General features: G+C 32.0%; 1 protein-coding gene across 4 annotated transcripts in view; it reads right to left on the reverse strand.

Moving 5' to 3' along the window:
* LOC124367494 (ankyrin repeat and IBR domain-containing protein 1-like) overlaps positions 1–20,915 on the reverse strand; it is a 72,753-nt gene that overhangs the window by 49,787 nt on the left and 2,051 nt on the right. For 2 of the 4 annotated variants that reach the window (XM_046824381.1, XM_046824353.1), the window contains exons 2-4: positions 11,719–11,876; positions 10,630–10,751; positions 6,095–6,305 (exon numbers count right to left, since the gene is read on the reverse strand). In XM_046824381.1, the coding sequence (XP_046680337.1) occupies positions 6,095–6,305; positions 10,630–10,751; positions 11,719–11,784 (399 nt within the window). In that variant the 5' untranslated portion in view covers positions 11,785–11,876. Of the gene's footprint in view, positions 1–6,094; positions 6,306–10,629; positions 10,752–11,718; positions 11,877–15,103; positions 15,468–20,660; positions 20,753–20,915 lie in introns of those variants that run through there. The other 2 variants (XM_046824361.1, XM_046824371.1) reach the window with 2 other exon arrangements.

Consider the following 20,915-nt stretch of genomic DNA (forward strand, 5'->3'; position numbering starts at 1 on the left):
GAATGAGGTTTGGAAAGGATACATGCAAAAGACTAACAAGAATCAAGACATGGAAGTTAAAAGATACGAAAGTTAGAGGAGGAGTTTGTAAATAACATTAGAGGAACGATACCAAGGGGGGAGGTCAAAACAGGAGAGGAGGAATGGACAAATTTCAAGAATGCTATAGTCAAAGCTGCAGAAGAAACATGTGGACGAACTTCAGGTAAAAGAAGGGATAAAGAGACCCCTTGGTGGAATGAAAGAATTGCTGAAGCAGTTAAAAACAAAAATAGAGCTTGGCGAGAGAATGGTTTAAGGATAGGTCAAACGAAAAGAGGGATAAATGGAAGAGACTTGCAAGGGCATCAGCAAAGATGATGAAGGAGACAAAGAAGAGGACATGGAAGGATTTTGAAGAAAAACTGAAATCAAACTTCAAAGGAAATAAGAAGATTTTTTATGGGGTGATAAGGAACAAGACGAAACCTAAAGAAATGTTGACTAAGGTGGTGGATGTTTCAGGGGAAATCAAATGGGAGGAGAAAGAGGTTTTGAAGACGTGGAAAGAGTATTTTAAGGAACTACTGGAAGGAACAGAAAATGAAGAGGAAAGAAGAGATATGACAGAGGAGACAGAAGATGAAGAGGATTTTAGTATGTGCGAATTGGAAAAAGCGGTTTAAAGAGATGAAAGAGGGGGAAATCTGCGGGGAATAGACGAGCTGACGGCTGAGATGATAAAGGCGGCGGGCCCATTGGGAATTCAATGGTTGTACAGAGTGATGAGAGTGATTTGGAAGGAAAAGAAGATACCAGAAGACTGGAAAATGGGAATTAATAGTGCCGATTTTTAAGAAAGGCAATAAGCTCAAAAAATGCGAGAATTACAGGGGAATAACTTTGTTGTGCCCATACACAAAAAATTTATGAAAAAATACTGTTGCAGAAAATTAGACCAGTACTGGAAGAAACAGGAAGAGAGGAGCAATGTGGTTTTAGGAAAGGTAGGTCAACGGTGGATGCTATTTTTGTGATGAGACAAGTGTTAGAAAAGAGGTGGGAATACGGAAAAGATTACAATGGTAGCGTTTATAGACCTACAGAAGGCATATGATAAGGTACTGAGAGAAAGGATATGGGAGAGTATGAGAAAGAGAGGTTTGCGTGAGGGAATAGTAGAAAGAATAAAGAACCTGTACAGCATATGTAAAAACAGGGTAAGAATTGAAGAAAAATATACAGATACTTTTAAAACAGAGAGAGGAGTAAGGCAGGGAAGCATATTGTCACCTTTCCTTTTCAATATTATAATGGATGAAATTATTCTAGAAGTACAAGGAAACAGAGGAGCAGAAGAACTTAAGACAATAGCATATGCGGATGACATTAATGATATGGGGAAAATAGGGAAGAAGAGTTAGAACGAGAGTTAAACAAAATGGGCAAAAAGTGGCGAAGAAATATGGTTTAGAGATGAAACATACAAAAATGTAAAGTAATGAAAGTAGAGAGAAGGGATGGAAATAAACATAGACGTGTTAGTTGAAGGAAAAAAGACTTGAAAAAAGGTGAAGGAATTCTGTTATTTAGGAAGTATCATAACAGATAGGGGCACAATAAGAGAAGAGATAGGAAACAGAATATGCGAAGAGTGGAAAGTTTTTCAATATGGTGAAGAAGATTGTGTGGAGTTGGAACATTGGGGAAAGAATCAAAAGTATTGATGTATAAATCTTATTTCCAACCAATTTTATTATATGGAGCAGAGACGTGGACGTGGACTAAAAATGATTTAAGCAGATTGCAAGCTGCAGAAATGAGATTTTTAAGAGGGATAGAGAAGACTACAAGAAGAGATAGAATAAGGAATGAAATAACCAGAGAAAGATTGAAGGTAGTTTCACTGCAAGAGACAATGGAAGGAAGAAGAATACAGTGGATGGGGCATGTGAGAGAGGATGGGAGATAATAGAATGCCTAGAATAGCACTGGAGAAGGAGGAAGGAGGAAGAAGACCAAGAGGAAGACCGACGAGAGGAAGATGGGAGGACCAAGTGTGGAAAGGACATAGAGAGAAGGGGACTACAGAAAATACAGGTGGATGAAGAGGAGACCTGGAAGGATAGACTTAAAGTGGAGGAGGCTGTGTACGACGACCCGGTGAGAACGGAAACGTCTGACGATGATGATGATGATGACAGGAAATGTATAAAAAATTACATTTATAAAATTTTAAAAGAGCAATGAGACTAAGGGGGTAATTGACTGTAAGGATGACAACAAAATATGGAGTGATAGCCAAAGTCTACAACTAGAATGCACAAATAAGCTTTATCCAAAATATGGAAAATCAATTCAAAAGTAGTAGTAAAATATCTTTAAACATATCTGATGTTAATTCAAATTAGGGTCTAAGTTATTGCAGATTGAAAAGGTCTGATTTTGGAAAAAGTTCTGGAGATTAAAATTCATAAAACTTTTGTCACACTATTTTCAGTGTTCAAGATTTTTAAGTCCAAAATGACAGTGGTAATGGAAAATCTTTCTCACCAAACATAAATATTCTTGTCATAGGAATGTCTTGAAGATGGCAAGTGATATTTAAAAACTTCTGGGGCAAATCTCATTAAATGAAAAAGTTGAGATGTTTTCAAATAAACTACAACAAGGAAAATTTACTGGGATAATACTTATCAAAGTACTTAACAAAAATATATCCTTGCTGCTGTTGCTGGAAGTAAGAGGAGAATTATGATCTTCATGGAATTACAGAAAACACTTATTTCTTAACTGTCCCAGCAATGTAATGGCACTTGTTAACCATATCACTTGTTTCTTCTGGACTCTAGCACTATGACTGGTGTTAGAAAAGCAAAATAACTTTTAATTAGGTAACATTAATTAGATTGAAATTTAATTACCATTGGAATATAAGTATTTTTCAGAGCAGACGAAATTAGATGTACATGAGTGGTTGATAAATGAAAAGACAAATTATTAGGATTTTGATCATTCATGTGATTGATTGAATTAATGAACTAAATTATTGATAGGATATTTTCATTGAGGGTTGCACACATATTAAAAGTGATTATTGTATTGGGTTAAGTAATTTATAGGGTGTGGTAGAGAAGTTGTTAAATAAAAATAAATTTGTAATAACTATTTGAGAATGGTGATTACTATAGTAAATAATGGTAAGTGATTAATAAGATATTGCACTGTAATTCTGAAAGCTAAACGTGTACTTGGAAGAAAGAAGATGTAACAATTCTTAATCAATACAAGCTGTGACTGTAAAATACCAGAAGAAAGTTAAAGTTAATCCCAAGCCAATTTTATTTTACAAGGTTTAAATTATTTCCCCACATGTTCAAATCTAACTATAACATTCATTACAACACTGTTGAAAGTTGTAACTCCACATTTTTTGTGTTGCCATTATTTAGCTAAACAGTTCCGATAAACAAAATTATGGTCACGATAATATGTTTGCATCTTACCTTGTTAAACAATTCCACACTGTTTTTTACGTGGTGCTATTACTATTTTTGACACAAGTGTTTCGCTGTAAGATTTTTTAAAACATGAAAGTTAAGGCCATGAGAAACATAAACAGTCTGGCAAAAACACTGTTTTGTTTTAACTAGAAAAGAGTTACTGACCTTAAATATCTTCACTAGGGAAATGTGTCCAATTCTTGACTTATTCCCAATTTTATAAAACTTTTTAAGGTTGAATAATTATTATAAAATCTCAGGGTTCACCCCCGATTTCCCTAAACACTCTGAAGAACAATTTTGTTATAATTTTGATATATTAAACATATTAACTCCCATTCCTCGCTATGTGCATGTCTCTTTGCATGTTGGATGGGGTCAGTAATAAGTATTTTGTTGGTCAACAGTGTTCTGTCCAGCTACTTGATCTATGCCCAGACACATATAATATACCTCATATAGTAGACCTGTGATTGGATAATATTATTAGTACAAAGCAAGAGAACAAAGCAGAAGAAACAATAAAATGTAAATGTAAATATGTTTTGTGGTAATATAATTAAGGCACACGAAAAGAGTAGTGTTATTGCATTCAACTAAAGAATAGGGAGATTGGTTTATGAGAGATCTTTGTTGTGAAGTGGATATTTTAACACATTGGAGTCTGGCCCGCTATTTGCTGCTTTTATAACCCGGTCTGCATAAATTAATTGGTTTTCACATTTTATTCTGAGAAAACTGTTAAATATTATGTATAAGATATTATATTTTCTTGAAAGTTCTATCTTTCCTCTTTAAAATGATAGGTAAAACTGTATTCCTATAAAATGTAATTAATTTTAAAAAAAATTTCAAAACTTACATTTTTTGAACAAAAATAAAAACTCCCGCATGTCTTGTGTTACTTGAAAACTAACTTTTAAATAAATAAAACAAGTAATTTCAATTTTTTTAAAGACATTTACTATATACATATTTACAAATAATTATTTTAATTGCCAAAAAAATTTCAAATGCTAAAAAAATTATTGTTGTCGTAGACAGACTGACGACGCGCCAGGCCACGTCAGTGGATAAACAAAAGCCTCAAGCGGGTATGACGTAGTAGCGCCTAGCGGAATTGTTCTGAACTAACCATTAACGCTGGCTTTCTATTGCAGCAGACGGTACTCGAATATCACTCGAGCAACTCCGTATATCAATCGGCAAAGCTGTGCTCGAGTCACGCTCGAGCGCCGGCCGGGGGTTTAAACAATGGCGCTCGAGTCTGGCTCGAGCGTAGACTCGAATGTGTTAAATAATAGTTTAACCATTACTTCCTTTGTCCAGAAGAATATTATTTATTGTTACAGCACAATAGAATCAAAACAATAAGTATGTAACATTTCCTTTTGTTTTCAAACACAATACAGTGAGTTTGAAATGCCACTCCTTTGATGGAAATGAATGTAAAAAAACATAAAAAAGAGAATTATTACCAAGAATAAAATAAACATTAGGTATTGAACATCATCTTCCTAAAACATTCATAACTACAAGAATACTGATGGTTTTCAATATAAGTATAGCATCATATGACAGCAAGTTAAGAGTGTTATTAATTTGACATTTGGTGCGAATAGAATCAAATTAGTTTTTTACTATTACTGTTCTGAAACAGATGACAAGCTATAGTGAAATATTCTGAAAATATGCCACTGTGTACATTACGCATAATGGAAACTACATAACAGTGTATCTATGATTTTCCAATAGATCGCACTTGTGTTCAGTTGGATACATAACTTTCAAAATGATGCAAGAAGTATTTTTTATTGATGTGACAATTCCTACAGAGTGGCAGCTCTTTCATAAATTTTGGGGATACTAGTTAAAGGTTAATTAGAAAATAAACATGTGTTTCATTGTTAAAATTGGTCAGATTTAAAATACTTTTATATATGTTTCATATATTTTAATATATAATAATAATGTTTAGTATATTTAATATTATTAAATTTTAAAAATATTGTAAATCTTACACGCTAAGAAAAACTTATTTAGATTGTAAATTTTTACCAAGTTTTAAATCTCACAAGATTCAGGTGTCTGTTAAAAAGCATTGCTACGTGACTTATCAGCATAATATAAATGTGTATTGTTTATATTATGTACTGTGACTTATTAATGGGACGTAAATTCACAGCTATGACATACATAACATTAAGTCAACTGCTCATAATATTTTTGGAATATTTGTTCTAAAAGTTTTATAATGCATGTACAATATATATATATATATATATATATAATTTTGTATGTTCAATAATACATTCACTAGCAGTTTATGGATAAATTCCAATATCTGATTTAAGGAAATTTAGATACAAGAAAGTTTTCCAATGCACATAAAAATATATATTTTTTATAAAAGAACAGAGGAGGTTTTATTGTCATATGATACAATTTTGTATACACTTTCCAAACAATATTCCATGGATAATTTCAAAACTGCTGGAAACTATAATGTCCTTTGTTAGGTAAGCCTTCATGATTTCAAACAAGCATAATTGCTAAACCATTAGTACTAATTAAAACGAGCTTAACATCTATAGGGATTACTTGAATCTTACGTTATCTTGTGCTGTGAGATCTACTTTCTCCCTTTGGTCACCAGAGTTCAGTTCAACGCCTCGCCATTGCAGCAGCAGTGTGACACAAGCAGCTCTCCTCTCTTGCGCAGAAAATGTCTTGTGTGCTCCCAGTGTACACGCAGCATGCAGCACAGTCTCATTACACCCATTCTTTTTGTTAGGATTGCCCCCGAGATCATTGAGAAATGTTCTGATAACAAATAATAAATGTATGATGTGCAGTAAACTATAAAGTTTAGGACCATAACATAAGTGGCAATGGGATAACCTCTATTGGTGGGCTAATTTTCCTGGTTTTACAAGGGTACTTATCATTATTTTCATAAACATCTAAATTTTTGAAAAATTATTTACTATGAATGAAAGAATATATATATTTTTTTTTTAATTGTTGGTTGACCTTTTTTTATTTTGGAGGGTAACTATGTCTTTATAATATACATGTTATACAAACTCCAAAACATACTAATTTAATTCGTCAAAAATGTATATAGTTTCAGAAAATGCATAAATTATTAAGTTTATTTTATACTGGGTGATTACCGGGAAACGCATGTTTTTGACTTGCGTAGTATACAAAGAATATCGGTTGGCGACGGCCGGAAGTTGTTGCGCTGTGGAGGGGGGAGCGTGCAATTTCAATTATAGCCAAGATGTGGAACCTTGAGCATTGTACGTTTGTCATGCGACTGTTTTACGCAAATGGTGAATCAGTCACTCAGACTCAGCGAGACTTTCGTGCACATTTTAACATTACACGGCATGGAGCTATCCCTGATCGTAACACGATATTGCGTTGGATACATAATATTAACACAACTGGATCTTTGCTTAAGAAGAAACCTCCTGGACCGGCAACAACAATTAGTACCCCTGAGACAGTTTGAAAGAGTGCGCCTTGCAACACTTCAGAGTCCTAGACGCTCAATTCGGAAGCGGGCATCTTCTCTCGGACTTTGCCCATCCACAGTGAGGAAGATTTTGGTCACACTTCCTAAATTTCATCGTTTCAAGCTGGCAGTATGTCATCAATTGAGTCAAGCAGATAAGAGACAACGTGTACATTTTTGTAACACAATGAGTGAAATTTTGGAAGAAAATGACGAAGCAGTTATCCTTATGAGTGATGAAGCGCATTTCCACTTGGACGGAGCAGTCAATAAACAGAATTTACGATTTTGGTATGCAGAAAATCCTCACAACGTAGCTGAGAGACCTAGTCATAGCTTACGTGTGACTGTGTGGTGTGCGGTTAGTGAAAGGCGATCATTGGTCCTTATTTTTTTTTTAAGACAACGATGGCAGGGCAGTGACAGTGAATGCACAACGGTACCTGGAAATGTTTGAAGAATATCTCTTGCCAGAACTGCGCCAGACATACGTACACCGATAAAACATACGTAATGTTTGGTTCCAACAAGATGGGGCAACAGCCCATACGGCTCGCATTAGTATGGAATTCCTTCGGCGAACATTCCCTACAAGAGTGATCTCACGTTTTGGTGATGTCACTTGGCCATCTCGCTCACCGGATCTTACAATTCCAGATTTCTTTCTGTGGGGATTTTTGAAATCTAGAGTTTACATAAACAAGCCACGAACAATAGAGGAACTTAAAGAAGGTATTCGCCAGGAAATCAACGCCATTCCTAGAGATATGTTAGCAAAATCCATAGCAAGTTTTAAAGAACGCCTTCAACACTGTATCCAAGCAGAAGGTGGCCACCTTAGAGATGTAATTTTTAAACGCTAAATTGTAAGTAATTTTATTCTGAAATTGCATATTATGTACACTGTTTTTCCACTTATAAATACATTTTTTGCTTTGAATTGCCTGAGTATTCATTATTTGAAAAACATGCGTTTCTCGGTAATCACCCTGTACATTTTAATTTTTATATTAATAAAACTCAGAATGGAGCATTTAAACATGTTTGCAATGGCCGAAAGTATTGTACATTTTAAAATGACAATGCAACTTGGTTGTTTAATACCCATAAAATATTGTTTTAATGTTGTGGAGTGATTAATAGTGTCCGTGAACATATTTATAATGTCTGAAATCCAGCTGGTTAATATTCAAAGAGTATTGAAAAATCTTTTTTGCAGTACCTACCGGCATTTATAATGAACAGCGTGAACCACCACTGAACACTGAAAATCCGTAAAAATAGCCTGTAGCCCACCGGTAGGTCATACCATCATGAATGTGTTAAAAAATTTATCATGACTCTAGTAACACACAACAATGGAATAGTTATATTTTCAGTATTATGTATTTAAGTTAAATTCTTACATTTTCTACACAATTTCATTAAATAAAAAACATTATTTAACAAAAATGTAAAGAATACCTTACTATTAAAGATATACTAAATACCAGAAAATACAGAACTTAATATACTAATCAAAAGATTGTTATACCCATTGTGTAATGGCATCAATACTTTTATTAAAAAATAATCTTATTAAACTGCTAAGTTGCTGTTTGTGTTGATGATTGAGCATCGTATTTCCAATGGCCACCACTTGTTGGGTTAAAATAACAGATTTATAGCAAAAGAAAATATTTTGCTATCTGCCTTGTTGTTATTTAGAAGCTGATTAGTACATATGTTTCTTCTGAAACCCGAAAATATTTTGGAATTGTTACATAACAGTGACATACAGGGTGTAAATTAAGTCCTGATACACCTGGATATATTCCAAACGGATTGAGATATTGATGTACAACTTTCACCTATACTTATACCTACACTTATTAAAACACATTTTTTGATATTTTGAATGATAACAAAAATTTCACCCCTTTCAAGACGAGTACTGGGGGAGGGGGTAACTTTAAATTTTCAAATTGCAATCCCTATCTTGTGACATATCATTTTAATGGTATATTTAATAGAAATACAATGACATGAATAAAACATCTCTTCAACGTTACTAGCAAAAGTTATGGGCAAATAACCCCTTAAATCTCAGGGTGTAATTCTGATATGTCTGGATATATTCGAAATGGATTGAGATATTGGTGTACAGCCTTTACCATACTTGTTAAAATACTGTTTTAGATTTTTTAATAATAAAAAAATCTACCCCTTTTCACAAATATTGTTTTAATGGTATATTTAATAGAAATACAATGACATAAATAAAACATCACTACGACGATCCTAGCAAAAGTTATGTGCAAATAACCCCTTAAATTGAAATGCCACCTAGAAAAAGACACTAAAACCAAACCATGCAAGAACTAAAGAAATAAAACTATGCACACCAGAAACATTAGTACTACATAAAGGGATATGCTGGGCACCTCAAAGTCTTACTAAAAGATACCACGCACAAATTATGTTGAAATGCGCAAGACATTGGCATTATCCCAACAGATTATTATTTTTTTGTGTTATTTGCCAATAACTATAAATGGCGTAGAGCTGTTCAGTTAAGTCCTGATACTTCTGGATATATTCCAAATGGATTGAAATATCGATGTATAATCTTCACCATTTTATTAAAATACTTTTATGGATTTTTAAATGATAAAATAATTCCGCCCCCTTTTCAAAGGGGGATACAGGGGTAACTTTAAATTTTCAAATTGCAACCCCTACCATGTGACATGTCTTTTTAAAGGTATGTTCAATAGAAACACAATAATACTAAGAAAACAGCTCTACACCATTTATAGTAAAATTTATGGGCAAATAACGCAAGAAAATAATAATCTGTTGGGATAATGCAAATGTCCTGCGCATTTCAACACAACGTATAAATGTTATCTTTTAGTAAGACTTTGAGGTGCCCAACTTATATCTTTACGTAGTATCTAAGTTTCTGGTATATATATTTTTGGTAAGAGGTGTCTTTTTCTAAGTAGATATACCCATGATACCTAACCTATATTCTATAGTTTACTATGTACAGTATACTATCTCATAATTTTAAAATCAATAATATCATGATGTGTGTAAGTTAAGTCCTGATATGTCTGGATATATTCCAAACGGTTGAGATATCAATGTTCAACCTTCACCATACTTATTAAAATACTTTTTTGGAATTTTTGAATGATAAAATAGTTCTCCCATTTTTCAAAGGGGGGTACGGGTGTAACTTCTGGTGTGCGCAATTTTGGTAAGAGGTGCCTTTTTCTAGGTAGATACACCCATGATACCTTATCTATATTCTATAGTTTACTATGTACAGTATACTATCTCATAACTTTAAAATCAATAATACCATGATGTTGTAAGAAATTGAATACTTGTTTGTTATACATCATAAAGTTTTAATCTTATAAATATCTTTTCATTATTCATTAGGTCAGAATTTGACATTAGTTAATGTTTATCATATTAACAAATGCACATGATTTGAGGTCCTCTAAATCAAATCAACACTCCATGAACTATGATGTGTCAAATACTAAATCATTTTTCATCTTGATATGTATTAACAATTTTGCCAAAAAAGTAAACTCAGTTAAAGGTTCCTCTTAGCTTGCAAGTGCTGACCTGAGCAAGTGCTTCATGCCGTGTCGGGCTGCATAATGCAGGGCAGTGTTGTGGTGGTGACTGTCCCCATAGCTAAGGTTGGGGTCAAGGTTCTTACGTAGTTCTGGAGAACTTTGAAAAACCTGGAAGTTTATTAGAGTTTGGTTAGTGAATATTAAACTTATACGCTATACTATCATCTTTCCCAATTATGAAGGAAATTAATATTGATTTTTTGTGGAGATATCCATTTTGGGTGATTGAAAGTTAGAAAAAACATTCTTAAAGCTAGAAAACTTGAAGACTGTTGGAGCAATTGGAGTTTTTTTTTTTAATAGTACTAAATGTTAACAATATATTTCCAAATGATTTATTTTTTGGACGAGAACGAAACCAAAGGTTTCATCATCAGGCAACTCCTCAAATAAATTTATTTGTTTTTGAAAGGCCTCGTCCAAAAAATAAATAATTTGGAAAAGAGTTGTTTTATTAAAATTTACAGTAGTACGACTAGATACATCTGTTTGTCCTTCCATGCATGGTCAATACATGGGATGGACCCGCCAGAATTCCCTGGTAGAATGGAATATGAAATACAATGTTTAGTGAGTGAATGAAATGGAATAATTTTCACGCTCAATTTTAGCAATACTTATCAATTAACCCAAATCCAAACATACAATACAAGTGAAAGTTAAATAAACCTTTTTACTAACAACCATCTCCTTGTCAGCTACCTAGGGATAAGGCTGTGGCTCTCTACCCGAGATTTCAAAGTTAGGTAAATTCTGGGGAGGTCAATAAAATCTGCAATGGGTTTGGACTGTTTTCACTTAACTGCTTTAGTATAATTAATTGAAATGTCATTGTTGTACGAAGATCTCCCTAAAAAAGTAAAACTTTGAATCATTGCTGAAATGCTTACCTACATAGGTTGATATGAACCTGAGGGAAGAGTGATTAAAAAAGAACATGATTTGTCTTTACTAGGATCTCAGTGAGATAAAATTTACTACATTTGATCACAACAAAACATAACAAATGTATGCTATTGCTATTTAAATTATTAACAGTAATATTCTTTATTTTTTCAGGTTCCATTGTAACTACCTGCATAGCAGCAAATTCATCGCCATTATGAAGGTACTTCTTGAACTTGGATGAAGCACTGCCCATGCTGGGCGAGAAGTGACTACGAGACTGTCAAGACTTGCTCTGGGGCAGAAGAGGAGCAGAGCTCTGTTTCATCATCTATTCATGTCGGATTCCTGAAAAAAACATTATGTTTTATGTTTTAAATACTATAGTTCAATTTTACATCAACGTGCACTCCTTCAATCAACTGATCCTCTTTGGTTAGATACAACTAATAGACAATTCAATATCATTAATTGTTACCTGAAAGGCAACTAAATAAAAAGAGGTGAACTTCCACCTTAAAACTGACATAATTTATTTTAAATCTAAATATAACAATTATATTTAACAAAAAACAAAAAAGTAACATATGCTGTAATAAATTCAACTGTTATTATTATTATTGATTGGCTGAGCATTAGCGAAACCTATCACTCGAAATATTGGAAAAATATTATTTTTGTCTGTCTGGTTTGTCTACACGATATCTCAAAAATGAACTGACCAATATCCTTGATTTTCTGCATTCATTTCATTTCTATACAGGCAACACAGAATTCCATGATGATGCATGTTACTCCATCAAACTGTCATTTCTTGGTTGAAGAATCAATCTTTACAATTTTAATAGACTCTTATCTGGCAACCCATTATTCGGTTTGTTTTTACATTTCAGACATATAAATCCTAATTTAATTTGTAGGCATTAAAACTTTTTTGGATTGTATTAAAATAACATTCCTGGACTGTTTTACTTTTTAATCTCAATGAGGAGTAATTCATTATTTGGCTACTAGAGGTCATTGTGGTAGGTTAATATTATTGCACTGAGTATAGATAATATTTATGTTGTTAAGTTATGCGAATATCTCAGTTTTATGCAATTGTGCTATTACCAGTGTAATTTTAGAACTTTGATCATTTTAAAGTGCAAAGACTATGTCTGAAGTGTCAGAAAATGAAGGAAGTTCGGATAAGAAAAAAAGAGGCGTGGGAAATGCTGTTAATAAAATAAAAGTAGCTAGATTGAAATAGGAGGAATTTATAGCAAAACAAAAGGACCTGATTACAATTGTAAAAAGAAACCGCTAACTTTACTAAAGAACAAAAGCTAAATTTAGTTAACATGGTTTATAGTGGTAGACCCAAGGGTGTACTGGTGCTGGAATGCACCTCAATACTGTTCTGGTACTACTACTCTAGTGTAGAAGAAAAATTAATGTATGGGTAAATTGTGTTCTAGAACCTGCAAATTTTGTTATGTATAACTTGATACTTTATTTCATACTCACTCTTGTCATAGTCAATGTACACGCACAAGATACTACCCTGTAAATTCCGAATTTTTATAAAGTTAAATAAATTTTTATGCTATTTAAAACAGTTTTGTACTGCTTGTAGGTCTTGATAAACATTTGTTCAAATAAAAACAACTGAATTAGTCCTTTTCTCTTTCTCTCTTAACACCAATAAGACACCATTAAAAGCTACTCTATGGTTTGTTCATTAACCGTGTTATTTAAGTCATGTATTTTTTTTAAATAAGTTCCTGATTGACGAATGTTGCTTAAACAAAAACTAATTAAGTTACTAGTTAAGTTTTAAGTTAATGTTTTTTTGGACCAGTATACACTTAATGTTAACAAGTGGTGGCCTACATTTAAAAAACTGTCAGAGTGTACCAACAAAGGAATCTTTTAAAATCAGGATATATAGTTACCTGACTTTTCTGCAGCTAAAAGGGATACGTGACGTCCATTCATTAATGGTTTGTAAAGTGACAGTATTTTAAAAATATACAAAGATGGTGAAGTGATCCTTCAAAGTTAAAAAAACACTATGTTCGGAAAGTCAACAAAGTAGCAAAACTTAATGATGAAACTCAAGTCAATCGTTATGTGCCAGATAAAATCATACTCTATTATAATCATATCATAAAATCGGTTATTAGTTAGTGGTTACCAGTGGTCTGCAACCACTGATAAACAGGAAGATGGTAATGACCAGGAAATACTGACCAATTCAATCCAACACCAACATTTGACATTGTAACTTCTTCATCTAACCATGTTTGTAATAATTTTATATTTTGAGTCAATTATATACTGAAAAAAAAAACAAAATAACAGAGATTTTCAACAGTTTTTTCTACCTTTTTCCTATTATGAGATTACAAAGGAACAAATATGAACAGTTTTATTTGGTTCTCATTATAAACTACTGGATTTAATATAAAAACAACTATACAATAATATTATTGTAGTAATAATACATAGCTATGTAAGTGTTTATTATAGGGCTAATGCTATAGTCTGCTTGCTATGGACTTTTTTGTACTCTTAAAATTAAATTCAGTGTAATATTTTTTCAATCTTACTGATTCACATTCATACATAATTGATCTAAGTGTTGAGGGTGGACATGACAATAGAATTTAGTCAAGGGAAAACATATACCAAATGGTTGGGAAGATACCCCAGTTTACAGAATTTCCCACCCTTCTCCACCAACAATTTAGATGGGAAACAAGTGAACTTTGAGGATATGAAAGACAACATTTATTACTTGACAAATTAAACAGTATTTGACTGTTGTTTCAATGTTGACTGATTACAGAATCTTTTTCACAGAAATAAACTATGACAAATTTTATGATTAAGAAAATATTATTTTCTTTATGATATAACTGATTAAAAATATAAATCAAGAAATAACATTTCAAATATATTTTTAGCTGATGTGAAATTGTATTTATAATCTGTTCTTTAAAAAAAAATTACTAAACAAAACTAAAATTTATTTGCATGACTAACCTTGTGCTCAAATTCTATTTAATGATTGAAAACAATAAAATTGTAAATTTTATACATTTAGTTTTGTCACCAATATAACTTCCAATATTCTTCATTGAAAATTACTAACTCAAGAGACAATAACATTTTAGGATTACAGTACTAATTGTACTAAGATCTACAGAACACAAAGGATTATAGTATTAATAACATTCACAATTACATGAATAATGAAGAAGTATTAGCTGTGCAAAATATTGGAAAATGCCTTCCTATTAGTAACAGTAATAATAACTATCAATGATCACTGAATTAGTATCATGGCACTATGATTAGTATAACATATTATGTCAAAAAGGAACAGAGTTATGAACTTATACTAATAAAACTAATAAAATAATGAACTAATTAACTAATAAAAGAACTTGTATTAGCTGCGCAAAATATTGGAAAATGCCTTCCTATTAGTAACAGTAATAATAACAACTATCAATCATCACTGAATTAGTATGATGGCACTATGATTAGTATAACATATTATGTCAAAAAGGAACAGAGTTAAATACCTTCACTGGCCATAAATCTAACACCAATTTAAAAGAATAGTTCTGTTACAATAAAAACATTTACATTACATCATACTTAAATCATTACTGATAAAGCTAAAAGTTTTGAAGTACACAGAAGAATTACAAAGGTCAATACAAAACAAACTGTAGGAGACTCTTTGAGTTACGTTATTGATTACAAAGGTTGACAGGATAACACACTGATGATAATACAAAGGTTGAATCATCAGTGAATTGCAGTTTACATTCTTTAAATTAAAAGTGTTCTAAAATCTTGGGATGAGAATTGTAGTGTATTAAAATAATACTAAATCTAATACCAAAACACAATAAAAGAGAATTATGAAATGCATTGCAAAACAGTTTGAGCAACTGTTACTAATATAATTACATAATGTATGATAGAGGAAATTACAAAAACAACTGAAAAAAATGAGATAACGTAATAGCTTTTAGTAGACCTGTCACTTATGCCAAAAATTATTTAAATACAAAAATCAAACAGTTAATTTCTGAAATAAATAAATATTTCATCGCATAGGATTAAAAAATTTAACCACTATTCAATTGCTAATAAAAAACAGCTTTTTATATGAATATTGTTAAGTTTGTGAAAGCTATTTTTGGGCATTCTGGATTTTTGAATTTTATATCTGGAAAGTCTTATTAGTTTTATATTTATATTATAAATATTAGTTTTATATTATAACTACACATTTTTGAAAGTAGTAATCAGATTATCACAGAAAAAAAATCATGGTGTCCAATACTAAGGTAATTTGCAATATTCATCAATAATGAGTGGGGAGCCTTGAAATAGTCTCAAATGGCAAGAGAAATACAGTGCCCTACCTGAAAAATTATGTGAATTTTTATTTAATAAATTAGTCTACATTAAAGGGGATAACTTTTGTCAAGCATTGTTTCAACAGACTTTTGTTAAACAGTTATCTTAAAATTAATTAATCATCAAAAAATGTTATTTTCAAGATATACATTTTTTTGTGACAGAACATTGCATACAAATATTGAACTTGGAAATTTCCAAAATTAATTTGAGAATATAACATTTTAACATTGAAAAAAGACATTGGTGTCAATGCTACCTCAATGACAAGAAAACATAAAAGCCTAATACAGAGTCTTTAACATCTCATTTCACCAACTATTTAAAGTCTTTTGATTGAAACATGTTCAAGAATTGTGATTATTCTGCATATAACTTCAAATCAAATAGTGGAGATAACAATATTGCTATCTCAGTTGTAATTAACTGTCTGAGATCTATCTATATTCATTGGTTAATAAAAGCTTCTTCATAAATATATTTGTAGATTTTTAAAATCAGTAAGTCAACCATAACTCCTTCCTTATACCCAATGTTATGATTACAACTGTTGAACTGTTGAAACCTACAAATAATCCAGAATAAATTATACCTCCAAAGAATTTGGCTTTTTTATGAAGAGCATTATCTTCTCCTTTTAATATTTTATTATATTTGGTCCTGATTTTTGATCCAGTGTAATACTATTCTTGTTTATAATGTCAGAATAGAACATGATTATTAATGACACCAGATATTCTTAATTAATTAAGCAATCAAACAAGCTAGGCTCTGTTATTGTATGCGACTCGTAGGTATGGCTGAGACTTTTCGTTGCATTTTATGCCATGATTGAAGTGTAGTTTATTTGTGACAAATGATCTGAATAAGGTAGTATGTCCAATGATGCAGTCTACACCACATTATTACAGCCATACTTGCCCTAATACTTATGTAAAGTTTTAGGATTTAATATTATTTTAAAATTTACTATATTATGAAAATGATACTTTGGGTACGATGTGTATAGTACATGTTTGAATATATAATGTATACTCCTATGAGAATTTAACAGGCCGCTCTCAGATTGTCGAGGTGCAAACCACAAGCTGCGGTGTAAAAACCACAGTCAAGTCCAACCCACTGCCTGTCAACCGTGGTGTACCTCAGGGATCGGTCCTTGGCCCCGTCCTCTTTGTGCTCTTTGTTAACGATTTCCCCCGAACATGTTCAAGACCAACACACCACCTGTGTTATGTATGCAGATGACACAACACTCCTGGTCAAAAATGACACCGCCAGGGGAATCCACGCAACAGCTACAAACGCACTTAATAAAGCACTCAATTATTGTAACAGTAACGACCTAGCAATAAACCCCTCCAAAACAATTCAAGTAAATTTCAGCAGAAAAAAAGACCCTATCCCTAACATACTTGATATATCAACAAAAAATTCTGTTACATTTTTGGGAGTTGTTCTGGATAACAAACTTACGTGGACAGAACATGTGGATAATCTATGCAAGAGAATCAGTACTGGAATCTATGCCTTAAGGCGAATCAAATGGGTTAGTGATCTGGAAGCTGCCAAAACAACGTACCACGCTCTTGTAGAATCGCATTTAAGGTATGGAATTGCTGTGTGGGGTGGATCCTCAGCCAATAACAATAACAGACTTCTTCTTCTACAGAAAAAAGCTATACGAATTCTTGCTGAGCTCGGACCTCAAGAAAGCTGCAGACAAGCTTTTAAAACTCTAGGAATCTTAACAGTCACATCATTATACATTTTACACATTATCTTATACGTTGACAAGCTAAATCTACAGACCAATGAAGACTATCACAAATATAACACAAGAAACTCCAAAAACTATGTCCTGCCAATACATCGCACAACCCTGTATGGAAAAAGTCCAAGCTACAATGGCCGTAAACTGTGGAACATTCTTCCAACACCAATAAAGCAACTCAAAGGAGCAGCTCTCAAGAAGCGACTCCATGACTTCCTTGTGAGCAGGCCAACCTACACGCTGGAAGAATTTATAACTGCAAGAGAAGATGACCTGAGGCGCAGCCATGTTCATTGACACTGACAACATAATATTTGTTGTACTTGTATTTCATGACCCTATTTCTGTTCTTAATGAACACGTAATAAAGAAATTTGTCTACTGTCTATTGTCTATTGTCTATAGCTGTATCTTATAACACAATGAACCCTTATATACTGTTGCGGGGTGTTTTCAGATACCCACTTTGATAAATCAAGGGACAACAGGAAGTGGTTAGCTGCAATACTGCGTTTTACAATAATTCCAAGTTAACTCATACGTGATCTGTTGCAGTAGATTTCATCAGTTCAAGTCACTCTGTTGCAGTGAAAAGAGTGTTCAAAATGCTCTAGAGTGTCGTTAGACCCCGCAATAGTATATGTGTTAAGCAGAAAAGTTGTTGCTGTTGGAACTTCTCCCTACAATTCATTATTATTGTAAAGTGATTTTCGTGTTTTATTTGCTATTTTATGTAGAGTTTACTCTTTATAATGGATTAATAAGAAGAGAAGATATTCAGCCAAAATCCTGTATCTCTAAAGATATGAAATGAAATTTACTGGGCCATATCAGTGTTTCTGATCATGACACTAACCACAGATGACAATGAGAAAGGAAATTGGATTTGCAATGGTAAACCCATAAGCTGTAAGGGAACTTGCCATTGCTCATATTATAAAATATATCTGGCAGTCTGTAAAGAAGATTGCACAAGTTCCATTGGAGGAAGAATACACAACAGAGCAAATGTAAAAAGAAGGAAAGTTCTATACGTAGCGTGCCCAAGGAACAGGGGCATATTAAAAAGTGCTTACTATGCAAAATATAGTAAACCAATATGGATAAAACAGTGCTTGAAACCTAAAGCTGAATCAGAATGACTAATTGTATAAATTTTCTGCATAAGTAATTAATTGATTTCCCTTGATAATTCTGTGCGTTTTTTATATTTTTGCTTTTAAAATATAAGAAATGAATTTGGTACTAAATTAAAAAATATATATAAAATAATTGTTTGTTATGTTTTTGTAAAAAACAAAAGCACATATTTCAAGTTTCCAAAAGTTAAGTAAGTAAAATAAAAAAATACACAGTTACAAACCAAAAGAAAATATATAAAAATATATTTTTCATTTTTACATACATATTTATAATTTTAAAAAGCTTGTATGGTATCTTCTTCATTTCTAAACCAATTTATTAAAAATTGCTACTTCTTTACTCACACCTTAAAGGATTGGAAAGAATCAGGTAAAATATTTTAACAAATCTGATAAAAATAGTTTAGAGAGTGATTCAATAGAGTGATACAACCCAATTATAATAAAATCACATTAATACTTAATAAAGTATTTGGTACGTGTATAAACATATTTACTAAAATGGGGTCCGGTAGACTCTCATGCCCAGTAATGGTATCACAAATAACCACGCCAGTATTTAAGAGTTAAGGACCATGGAATAGTTCTTGTATTTATCACCTTTCTCAACTAACATCTTAGATTAGAGGGCCTTGTATATTTGAGGAACGGAAATATAATAGATTTAAAATTCCAGTTGTATGAGAGTTTTCTGAAAATTATGATCTTAAAATAAATACAACAAGAAGCAAATGGAGCTGAAGATATTGTAATTTGTTATTTTACCAGTGATTTATTGACACAATGTATTCATAGGCCTGGTAACTAATAGATGGTGACTAGACCATAATTCATTACTTCTTATTTGATTAAGGGCTCTAGTTATGTGCTATGCAAAAGAGCGCTAGCACACCTTGTAACCTTACAACTGATTTGCTGATGGTTTTTCATTATGAATGTCAAAGTATAAGCTAAGTTAGATAAACTAGTACTATTAATAATTTTCTTTACAGGTTTCATGATTGAAATGTTGATATAATCTTTTCACATTGGTATAATTATTCATATTTTTATTTAGTCTACTGTAAACTACATGCTGTGCTTCACAAAGTTTTTGCCATAGGTCCCGTATATTGATGGCTCTATTATTTTATGGCTATGAATGAAAATCTAACTGATCACAATTGATCCTTTTGAGAGAAATATCTAGAAATATGTCATAAAAATTAATAATTTTAGCGGAGCAATAATATAATATGGATTAATTTGAATTTGGCACTATTTGGTAGATGAAGACAACTAGGATCTTCCATTTATAAGGAGGGTATTATAATGAGAGTGTTTGATGATCAGATTAGGAATCAACTTTATTTAATATAGACTATTTTATTACTCTTTACCCTATGTTAATGTAACATAAACAACAACAGTTAAAACCAGTTACTACTACATAATAAATATTACCCTGTTTCCAAACAGATATAAATATAAAACAATATTTATGTCATACATATTAAGTATAGTATCTAACTAAAGAGACTTTCTTTGTAAATCCACAAGCTATGGAACAACATACTGACTACTTTGTCTGAAATTCAGCTGGTCATTCATATACAATAACATATTGAAGTAGGCATATGTAATATATTTTGCATTTGAAGTACGGCAGAGAAGTCTAATTCATAGTAGCTCTGGGAACAACAAGGATTTGGAAATGTGATTATTTATGTGTTTTAATGCAATTAATAATATTCATTAGCATACATTAGAATCAATTTATTACTATTTATTAGAAATGATTAATTATTGTACCTGGTGGATTTCAAAATTGTATTCTTGTATCAGATAGCTTTCCAGAGACCAACATAGTAGCATTATGTTATGCAAGAAATGCCCATAAAGTCCTAAGACAGAAGAATAGATTTGTACTAAACTTATAAAACTGTAGGTTTGTTCCTAATAATCCCCTTTTTAGAAATGAGTAAAAACTCTCTAATTATGTTATTATCCGAGGAAACTGATGATCACACAATTAGTGGCAAAATTAATTTCTCCTTTCTAAAACGG

The sequence above is a fragment of the Homalodisca vitripennis genome, chromosome 1, assembly GCF_021130785.1.
Source record: "Homalodisca vitripennis isolate AUS2020 chromosome 1, UT_GWSS_2.1, whole genome shotgun sequence".
Lineage (NCBI taxonomy): Eukaryota > Metazoa > Arthropoda > Insecta > Hemiptera > Cicadellidae > Homalodisca > Homalodisca vitripennis.